At 38.5% G+C, this 11,093-nt stretch overlaps 1 protein-coding gene across 1 annotated transcript in view; it reads left to right on the forward strand.

The window, feature by feature from the left end:
* Nucleotides 1–11,093, forward strand: part of LOC119415799 (CD81 antigen-like) — a 17,128-nt gene that overhangs the window by 4,114 nt on the left and 1,921 nt on the right. Inside the window, exons 3-6 of the mRNA XM_037682971.1 lie at nt 8,521–8,618; nt 10,152–10,226; nt 10,313–10,426; nt 10,529–10,627. Of these exons, the coding sequence (XP_037538899.1) occupies nt 8,521–8,618; nt 10,152–10,226; nt 10,313–10,426; nt 10,529–10,627 (386 nt within the window). The remainder of the gene's footprint in view (nt 1–8,520; nt 8,619–10,151; nt 10,227–10,312; nt 10,427–10,528; nt 10,628–11,093) is intronic.

Raw genomic sequence — 11,093 nt, forward strand, 5'->3', positions numbered from 1 at the left:
GTCTATCAGCGTCATGGTTCTGATAAGATGGTACAGTGTCTATCAGCATCATGGTTCTGATAAGGCCACAGATGTCCTCAGGAGGGGGGCAGGCAGAAGCTTCTTTACGTATCCTCCAGGAGCAATTTGAGATAAGTTTGTCTGTCCAAGGCCAGCAGGGAGGCCACATTCAGATAAACAATTGTTTGGGCAGGATGACTCTGATTTCTGTCTGCTTCAGTTCTGCTGGTACACTCAATGGTGAATCCAAACAGCCAGATTTATGGACATTCTGCCCGGTCCGTGCTTGTTTAGCTTTCTCCAAGTTCGAATCTTTCATGCCGGCGAGTTCCAGGAGCTGCAAGTGACCTACGATTCTCAGAAATCGCATCCAGCTTGCGGTTGAGCTCGTTAAGCATTTGAGTGTGAGAGCTCGAGTCACGAATTAATCCTTCACATAAGGCTGGCAGCTTTACCATGGCTGAAACTGAAACTGCTGCCGACGTCTTCCTAATTTGTTGATATCCAAGGTATTCGCCGATTCCAAAAAGCAGAAACCCTGTTGTCATAAATCCAATAATGTACACATCTTCTACGTCCTCCACGGACAGCACTGATAGGCATACCATCTTCCAATCACTCCACAGATCCATGACATACCCAGCTGCGTGGGTGCGTTCAGGGCATGAGGGCTCTCCAGCAACCTGCCGTCTGGTGGGAAAAAAAACGATCAATTGCGTTGAGATCAGCTGATAATAATACATTTTGATTCAGAATATGTGTAAAGAGAGGCTCTGAGGTGGACAGGACAAGAGAGCAATAAAAGCAGGAGGGAGGAAGGGAGGGTAAGAGCGACCGGCTTCATCGAGAGCGAAAGAGAGAATGGAGAGAATCTGGTTTAAAAGGGACTTTACGTGTTTATGTGCATAGAAGGACTAGATATAAGTTTAGTTCTAATTAAAAAGTTAAATTCCAGTTTTGATTTTCATAAAATAAACGTTTCCTGAACCTAACTGGGACACTGCAGGGGTTTAAGGTGTGGAAGTAGTTCAAACCAAAGTTAAACTCGCTGCTTGTTTCATTTAAACATTAAAGGCCTGACATTCATTGAAGGAGTATCACCTGCCATGGCAGATGGCACACAGTCTCACACAATCTCACACAGTCTCACACAGTCTCACACAGTCTCACACAGTCTCACACAATCTCACACAGTCTCACACAGTCTCACACAATCTCACACAATCTCACACAGTCTCACACAATCTCACACAATATCACACAATATCACACAATCTCACACAATCTCACACAATCTCACACAATATCACCCAACGATTACTTTACAAAGGTCTCATCAAAGTCTGTACTGTGTTTAATTAAATATTTTGCTAACAAGCAGGCTTGATTGCAGCTGTTCATGCCAGAACTTTAGACAAAGATGCCCTGCAATGAGTCACACTCAGAGTATGTGTTGTGAATGATTCTCAGCTACTACCACACCAAATATTTGATCAGTATCCGTAAAATTGACAGAGTTACACACATTTTTGTGTTTCCCAAAGTCAATTGGCCGTGGCGGCCATCTTGGACTGGACTGATTCTAACTGTTAAACAATTATAGACTTGCATACATGAAAATCCATCAACTGGTTCATGAGATATTTTACTAACAGACAAACACAAACATATAAAACGTATTGGCCCACTTGTTGCCTTTTGGCAGCAAGTGATAAAAACAGCATGTTTTCTGATTTATTGGAGTCGAACCAAAGTTTCTTTCAGTGACACACAACACAAGGAACGATTCTTGTCCCGCTCTGAGCTAGCCTTGATGAGTGCAAATGCTTTATTATTAATTTCTGGATGAACAGTGGAGATTTGATTCGACTGTTTTCTTTTTCTTACTGTAAGATCACAGTGTTGCCTTTAAAGCCTCAACAGACGCCATGTGTGAAAGGGTGTTGTCATAGAAATGATGGCAGAGGAAATAATGACTCCTCTCTGCAGATTTACTGACCCTGAGCCGTCTCTTGGTTCAACAAAAGCACTGGGGGGGTGGGCGGAGGGTACAGTGTCTCAGTGTCCGCTGTGTTAGAGGTTAGTTTTCCTGTGAATTAAAAATAGTAGATCTAAACACAGCTCGATAAACATGTTCAGATGAAGCACACTTCCTACAAATATCCCACAAATTCTCTAAACGTGAGCTGAGATGTTAGACAGGACACGTCTTCTAGTTATGAGAGCAGCTTCTGCTGTAAACTTCATCTTTTTCAGGTGATTAATTCTCATTTCCTGCCTGACCAGAGTCACCCAACCTCTAATCTGTGTCACGCATCACTTCCTGTCAATCTGCAAATAAAAACAAACCGCCTCAACGCCAGGAAGCAGCACTTTGGGCATATTTTTCACCTTGGCTGTTCTGTCTCAAAAATAGTGGAAACCACATCTGAATGAAATACTTTAAAAACTTTACTTTAGAGGACACTTTCTATAAAACACACTGTCATGTTGCTTTATGCTGCGACTCATCTGTGGTCAGAGGGAAGGAAAAGACAATCCCTTCTCTGAGAGGAGCAGATGAATATTTTTAGTTTAGGAAAACAGGAAAATGTGCAGAAATCTTGAGTCAAACCTTCATTTCTTTACATTTTGCTTGCACATATTCCATTTCATTCAAAAACAAATAAATAAATAAATAGTGTTATTTAACTAACTATTAATAAATATTCCTAAACAAATAAATGTTCCCATGAAATAAAACATTTAAATAGAAAATGTTTAGTTTTTTCCAAGATCTATTTATTTATTTATTTCAATTTATTTATTTATTTATTTAATAATGGAGTTTCATTTTGTAACATTTTTATTTTGTAAAGCTACTTTACACATTTCAGGGTTTTTTATTTTTTAACCCCGTTTTGGGAATACTTTGCTGTGATTGGTCAAAAAAGATTGGAGTATTCTGCGAAACAGATGCAAACTGCTAATCCTGACCAGACCCGCCCCACAGAGAAAACCCCGCCCCCTCATTTGAATATAAGAACATGAAATGAAAAGTGATTAAAATGAAAAACGTTGTTGAAAAATAAAAGCTCCTGAAATATGTAAAGTAGCTTTATAAAATAAAAGTGTCACAAAATGAAACTCCTTTATTAAATAAACTGAAATAAATAAAAATAAATCTTGGGAAAAAACTAACAATTTCTATTTAAATGTTTTATTTCATGGGCACATTTATTTATTTAATGGAGTATTTATTTTACAAATTAAATAAAACTATTTATTTATTTAATTGTGAATTAAATTACTCTCCATATCCACGCAGTATAAATTAGATCAAGCATTTTGTGTGTTAGCAGTTTGTTCTTGTTTGTTTAGTTCAGTCTAAATAAATCCAACAAAATAACAGTTTAACATAAAGAAATAATAGCTAAACAATCGCCCAGTAGATGATCTGAGGATTCTGTCAGATTTGATCATGTTTCCTCAAGATGTGACGTTCAGAAACTGTATCTTTGCTGTAGTTATTTTTTATTTTTCTACACTGTTTCCTCGTCTTCTTTTTATCCACCTACAGGCACACGCTGCTCAACATGCGTGAAAAAGCAGCCAAATTAAAAACAAAACAAAAAAAAGCTAAAAGATCTCCAGAAAGCCCAAGTTTAGGATTAAAGAAAAATTTGGTTTCTTGGATTAAATTTGTATTAAATAAAGAAAACACACAACAAAAGTTAAAAGCCCACACTTTTGTGTTGCTGATTCAAGGACACAGTTGTGTTGTTTTAATTTGTTGTCTTGTGTTGGTCAACAGGATATTTTAGAACTGATTTAATTTTAACTGGCTCCGTCAAACACATTTGACCTTAGTTTTAGTTGTTAGATTGATTTGATTAATGATAATACGCTGCTGAATAAAAAGCTCAACAGCATAGAAAAACAAAAATAATATTTTAGTGACTACGTTTGTCAGTCTTTTTGAAAAAATGATGAACACAGATCAAATGTAAGTGGATCAAAAAGGAAAATATGATTAAGCTTGGAAAAACATTTTGGTTGATTCAAAGTAGAGATGCACGATATTGGATTTTTGGCCAATATGCCGATATCTTAAAATTTATTTGGCTGATAACTGATACCAATACTGAAAGTTTTTTTCCTAGACCTACTCACAGAGACTACAGAGCTTTATCTGCTGTGGAATTAAAATACAATATTCTGCATGATCTTTGTCAGTTTGGCTGCTACCAAATGCAGATGCCAAAAAGGGACTGAAAATGATGTAACACTGTATAGATATATAATATATATTTAAAAAACAGCAGCTTTTACATCGGTGCGTTATTTTGATGGAATGGCCGATGTCCTATATTTCACTTTATCGCTAATGTCGTCCTGTACCGATACCATGTCAATAATATCCTGCATCCCTTATTCAAACATTAATTTTCCAATGAGTTTACCCAACCCAGTAAAAGTGAGACTCAATAGTAAAATAATGGGTTGAGTCAATCATAAAAGATTGTGTCCACCCAAACATGTTGTTGTGAAACAACCCGTACTAACTGTGAGGAAACTGGTATAATCTATGCATGTGCATAAATCAAACGATGACATTTACAAAAGTTTTGGGGGATTTGTGTGTGCGTTTAAAACTTTTACACGGTGCTCTAAGTGCAGACAGAGGCAGGAGGAATTGAGGGTAAAATAATAATGATTTATTAAAAACTAAAGTGCTGAAGGAGCAGCAAAACTTACGTATACAAAGCGAAGCGCAGACCAGACCGTGGACACCGTGGAAGGGTAGGTTAGTTAGTTAATGCCCAGATACCGAAGGAGTGACAAGACAGACTATAAATACAAGACGTTAATGAGACGAAGTGGGAAACACCTGCAGGGATTAGATTAGGGTCATTAGATTAGGGACAGGTGTGCATAGGAGTAGAAACACAAGGGATAGAAAAATAATTCAATTCAATTCAATACAGTTTATTTATATAGCGCCAAATCACAACAAAGTTGTCTCAGGGCACTTTACAGAAACATTCACACATAAAAGCCAATTAGTAAAGTTCTCTATCTAAGGAATCCAGCAGACAAGATGAATCTTGGCTTCGTTGCAGTCTCCCATCCTGAGCAAGCACAGTGGCAACAGTGGAAAGAAAAACTCCCTTTTAAAAGGAAGAAACCTCCAGCAGAACCAGGCTCAAGACAAGCAGCCATCTGCTTTGACCGGCTGGTTGAGAGGACAGGAAGGAGAGACAGACGAACATAGAATGGTAGGTCCAGGTGTAGGACCAGGTGTATCTGAAAGACAAAAAAAAAACACATGTTAAGGATAGAAAAAATAATTACAAATACAAAACAGGTTGAGCAGAGTAAGTAAAGACAGTAGCAGAGTGAAAAGTGTGGTCAGTTTGGCCTCCAGCAGTCTAAGCCTATAGCAGCATAACCAAGGGACAGCTCAGGAAACCCAAGCCGAAACTAACTATAGGATTTAGCAAAAAGGAAAGTCTTAAGCCTAGTTTTAAAACTGGATAATGTGTCAGCCTCATGGACAGAGATTGGAAGTTGGTTCCACAAGAGAGGAGCCTGATAACTGAAAGATCTGCCTCCCATTCTGTTTTTGTAAATTCTAGGAACCACAAGTAAACCTGCAGTCTGAGAGCGAAGTGCTCTGTTAGGAAAATATGGAACAATAAGATCTGTAATATAAGATGGAGCTAGGTTGTTGAGAGCTTTGTAGGTTAGAAGTAAGATTTTGAATTCTATTCTAGATTTGACAGGGAGCCAATGGAGAGAAGCTAAAACCGGAGAGATTTGATCTCTCCCAGTAACTCTAGTTAAGACTCTGGCAGCAGCATTTTGGATCAACTGAAGACGTTTTAAAGAAGTATTTGGACACCCAGATAATAAACCATTGCAATAGTCCAGTCTAGACGTGACAAATGCATGAACCAGCTTTTCTGCATCATTTTTAGATGTTTTTAATTTTAGAGATATTACGCAGGTGGAAGAAGCTGGTTCTAGTAATGTTTTTAATATGGGGGATAAAAGACATGTCCTGATCAAAAATAACACAGAGATTTTTAACATTAGAGCTGGAGGACAGATTAATGTTATCTAAGGAGGGAGAAAGACTGAAAAATTCATTCCTAAGGTGCTCAGGTCCAAAAACCAAAACCTCAGTTTTGTCTGTGTTCAACAGGAGAAAATTAAGGGTCATTCAGGTTTTTATGTCTTTAAGACATGCTTGTAGTCTAAGTAGCTGATTGGATTCATTGGGTTTAATGGACAAATATAATTGTGTGTCATCAGCATAACATGGCAATTTATCCCATGCTGTTTAATAACTTTACCTAATGGAAGCATATATAAAGTAAAGAGTATTTGCCCAAGCACTGAGCCTTGAGAAACTCCATGACTAACTTTGGTGTATGAAGAAGATTTATTATTTACATTTACAAACTGGAATCTATCAGATAGATATGATTTAAACCATTTTAGAGCTGTTCATGTAATCCCAATATCATATTCAAGCCTCTGTAGTAAAATATTGTGATCAACTGTATCAAATGCAGCACTGAGGTCTAACAGGACCAGTATAGACACAAGTCCATTGTCTGAGGCCATGAGAATATTATTAGTTACTTTTACTAATGCTGTTTCTGTCCTATGATGAGCTCTAAACCCTGACTGAAACTCTTCCAACAGATTATTTCTTTGTAGATGTTCACGCAACTGACCTGCAACTATTTTCTCTAGAATTTTTTAGATGAAAGTTAGATTAGATATAGGTCTATAGTTGGCCAGAATTTCTGAATCAAGATCAGACTTCTTAAGTAAAGGTTTTATTACAGCAACCTTAAAGCTCTGTGGTACATAACCATCCATTAAAGACAAATTAAGTAGATCCAAAATGTGGACATTAATTAGGAGAAATACCTCTTTAAACAGTCTGGTTGGGATGGGATCTAGCAGACATGTGGATGGTTTGGATGAGATTATTATTTTTGACAATTCAGAGAGCTCAACAGGACAAAAACTGTCCAAACATAAATCAGGCTCTAATGAAATTTTTAAAGTTGCTTCATTTGACAGGGGACTAGAGATAGTAGAAGGAAGGATGGTTTGAATTTTCTCTCTAATTGAAATAATTTTATTTATAAATAATCTCAGGAAGTCCTCACTACTTATAGTTGTACGGATACATGGTTCAACAGAAATGGGACTTTTAATTAGTCTAGCAATAGTACTAACAGAAACCTAGGGTTATTTTTATTCTCCTCTATTAAAGATGAGTAATATAAAGTTCTAGCTTTACGGAGAGCTTTTTTATATGTTAGCAGACTATCTTTCCAAGTTAAATAAAATTCTTCAACATTAGTAGAGCGCCATTTTCTCTCCTGGTTTCTAGATGCTTGCTTTAAAGTGCATAACTCAGAACTGAACCAAGGAGCCAGTTTCCTCTGATTGATTACTTTGTTTTTCAGTGGAGCAATTTTATCAAATGAAGTTTGCATTGAAGTTGTAAAATGATCAACTAGATGATCTAAGTCTCTGTTCTCTGATCCATTTCTCTGCAAGATAGAGGAAAACATTGATGGAAGAGATCGTTTAAATTTGGTTACAGCATTTTCTGATAAGCACCTGCTGAGATGAAATCTGCTCTCAGTGACTGTGTAGTCATTTAATGTAAACTCAAAGATTATTAAAAAATGGTCGAACAGAAAAGGATTTTGAGGAACTATTACCAAGTCCTTAATCTCTACACCATAGATCAGAACTAAATCAAGAGTGTGATGATAAGATGAGTAGATGTGCGGATGTTTTGGGTAAAACCAAATGAGTCTATTAAATTATTAAAGGCTATGCTTAAGCTATCACTCTCAACATCTACATGAATTAAAACACAGGGAAACATGCAGAAAGACAGGACGGACAGATCATCGTGTCAACTTTTTCACAAGCCTCCTGTTATACCAGCTTATATGATCATTCTAACTGTGCAACTGGGACCTTGAGTACACAGTTTAGTTCCACCTCATGTACCATATGTGACACAAATGACAATAAAGAACCTTGAGTATTGTCCTACATATTGAGTATTTTATTAGCTCTCACTTTAATGAAATGAAATGTTTTCTTTTCTACTTGTTGACTTTGTGTTGAATCCTGTTTTACCTTTCAGAGTTGAAGCTAACACGCAGGGCCAGCGCTCTGTACATCCGTCTAATTGCACCAGCATGAGTGCACTGATGCGTGTCTGTGCATTCATAAGGGTCCTCGTGTTTCTGCGGGGTTGCTGCGGGGTCAGTGCAGGCAGGGAAGTTCTTTGTGTCCAAGAGGCACTTCCTTGTCCTGCTGCCAGCTGTTTGCGGTCTCTTCCACCTCTTTGACTCAGGAACTGGGAGCTGCTGACCTGCAGGATGTGGGTTATGTCATGAGAGGAAGCAGGGGGACGTTAGTAAAGTGTGAAACATGCAGCGCTCCCTCGTGGTGCTGAACTTCACGCCTGACGGCCTCTTTCTGTGTCCCCAGGTGTGTACATCCTGATAGCTGTAGGAGCCGTCATGATGCTTGTCGGGTTCCTCGGATGTTACGGCGCCATCCAGGAGTCTCAGTGTCTGCTGGGAACAGTCAGTACATCACTTATGCCTTTTATTGTTTATAATATTTATTATTATTCAATGGCTCTTTCCGCTAGATGAAATGGATTAAAGAAAAAGCAGAGAAAATGCCAGTTATGTTCAAATGCAGTGTGCAAGCATAAGAAGCTAAAATGAGCAAAACTTTAGCCAGAAGCTAGTTGTGGCAAAGCAGTAGCTAAAACCTACAGTTAGCAAAACTGCAGCTAAAAATCTAAATGTAGCAAAACTGTAGTCATAGTTAAAATGAGCAAACGATAGATACAACAAAAATTAGCAAAAATCAAAGATAAGCAAAACAGAAGCTTGTAGCTAAAAAGCAAACCTGTAACTAAAACCTTACTTCGGTTTTAATTCAGTTTATTTATAGCCCCGATTCACAACACAAGTCAATACAAGGCGCCGCACTTAAACTCTTAATGTAGTCAAACTGAAGGCAAGTTAAAAGTAGCAAAACAATAGCTAAAGCCAAAGTTAGCAAAACTACATCTAAAAGCTAAAACCAGCAAGACAAGAGCTAAAAGCTAAAATGAGCACAAGAAAATAAAAAGGGAGCAAATATGTTGTAGCTGATTTCAGGAAACAATCTAACAAGTTTGAGTCTGGTCCTCTGGACGGATTCTTCTTTGTTGAAACGTTTCGGCTTTTATCGGACAAAAGAGAAAATGTTTGAACAAAGAAGAAGAAGAAGACCTGACCTGTTAGAGTTATCTACCTGGATTATTGAGCAGCATCAGGACATTCAGGAATCAATGTTGGTTAAGAAATTAAAAAGATATTCATGTATCTCAATGGAGAAAGTTCAGTATTTGTAAATAAGGTTAAACAAACAAACAAATAAATAAATAAAATTACACTTACCAAAAAGGGGGCGTGGTGGCACAGAGGTTAGAGAAGGCAAGCCTGTGATTGGAAGATCGTCGGTTCAACTCCCGGTACCAACAACATCAAAATGTGGGTGGGATAGGTGAAGCACCCACACCTGCCTCCACCCTCATCTGTCCCACCACCCGCTTCGAATGTTATCAGCCATTAAACGTCCATTATTAGTTGTTATCATCCCCATAGGCTGCGTTCAGTCCCTCCTCTACCTCCTGGTAGGTTTAAAGGTGCGTTCTTATCGCTGATAAAATGGCCACATGGTTAGGTTAAGAGTCAAGGGTCATGGGGTTGAGTTTAGGGTCAGTGCTCTGGGTCAGGTGTAAGGTTAGGTTTAGGGAAATGGTTAAATAAAGCTAACAATAAAAACTTCCAGTTTTAGACGTGGGCGACGCTGCATATTATCAGTGATAAGAACGTACCTGTAAACCTACTAGGAGGTCCAGGAGGGGCCGTCTGAACGCAGCCTATGGGGATGACAACAACTAATAAACGTTTTGATACACGAATGGTTGTAGTAGCTCAAGAGTAGTTTTGTTGCCAGAAAATACAGAAGAAACGATAAACAGGAAAACAGTGGTGTGAGTGCTGACTCAGCATCCAGACATACTGTATCTGATGAACGTCCTGATTCTTCTCCTGCAGTTCTTCTTCTTCTTGGTGATCCTGTTCGCCTGCGAGGTGGCTGCAGCAATCTGGGGCTTCATGAACAGAGACACTGTACGCACTGACGCACACCCCTCACAGCACGGTGGAGGTCTCCCCCCTCTGCTTCAGACAGCTCTAAACCTTTTGTTCGTCCACAGATTTCCAAAGAACTCATTAACTTCTACGACGCGGCGTACATCAAGGCCGTGGACATCTCAACGCCTCCCAATAAAGACGCAGCGGTCAAGGTGCTGGAGGCTTTCCACACCACGGTATGCCTTTCATGTCGGATCAGATGTTTTGAACGCGGGGAATACGTTTTATTTAAATCTCTCACTTTGTGTCGTGGGTGACGTCGTGTTTTTGCTCTTCAGCTCGACTGCTGTGGGAAAGGAAACACTGACACAGCTCTCTTCTTACAACTCACTTCCACTTTGTGTCGCACAAAAGCTCTTTCTGCTCCCAAAACCGAGGTAAAATTAATTTTCTCTGTCAAATCACAACACCGCATCTCTTCAGTCTTTCTCTGATACCTGAACCAGCAGAAACACCGAAAACAAACTAATATTTATTTATTTTTGTTGATTCTTGACAAGAAACATATTAACGAGTGCACGAGTCTCCCAACGCTCAGGGTTTGTGTCCAGGATGACTCTCGGCTACTACCACATCAAACATGAACTCCGTGTCTGTAAAACTAAGTTATGTGTTGTATAATGTGGATTAGCTGCGGCGACCATCTTGAATCGGTTAATTAGAGTTCAGCTTTGTTGTTTCTCAAAGGAGATATTTGTTTTACAGCTGTAGTAAAAAAAAAAACATAAACAAGACAAATCTATCTATCTATCTATCTATCTATCTATCTATCTATCTATCTATCTATCTATCTATCTATCTATCTATCTATCTATCTATCTATCTATATCTATCTATCTATCT

This window comes from Nematolebias whitei, chromosome 10 (genome assembly GCF_014905685.2).
Source record: "Nematolebias whitei isolate Nwh7 chromosome 10, NemWhi1, whole genome shotgun sequence".
NCBI classification, from domain to species: Eukaryota; Metazoa; Chordata; class Actinopteri; order Cyprinodontiformes; family Rivulidae; genus Nematolebias; species Nematolebias whitei.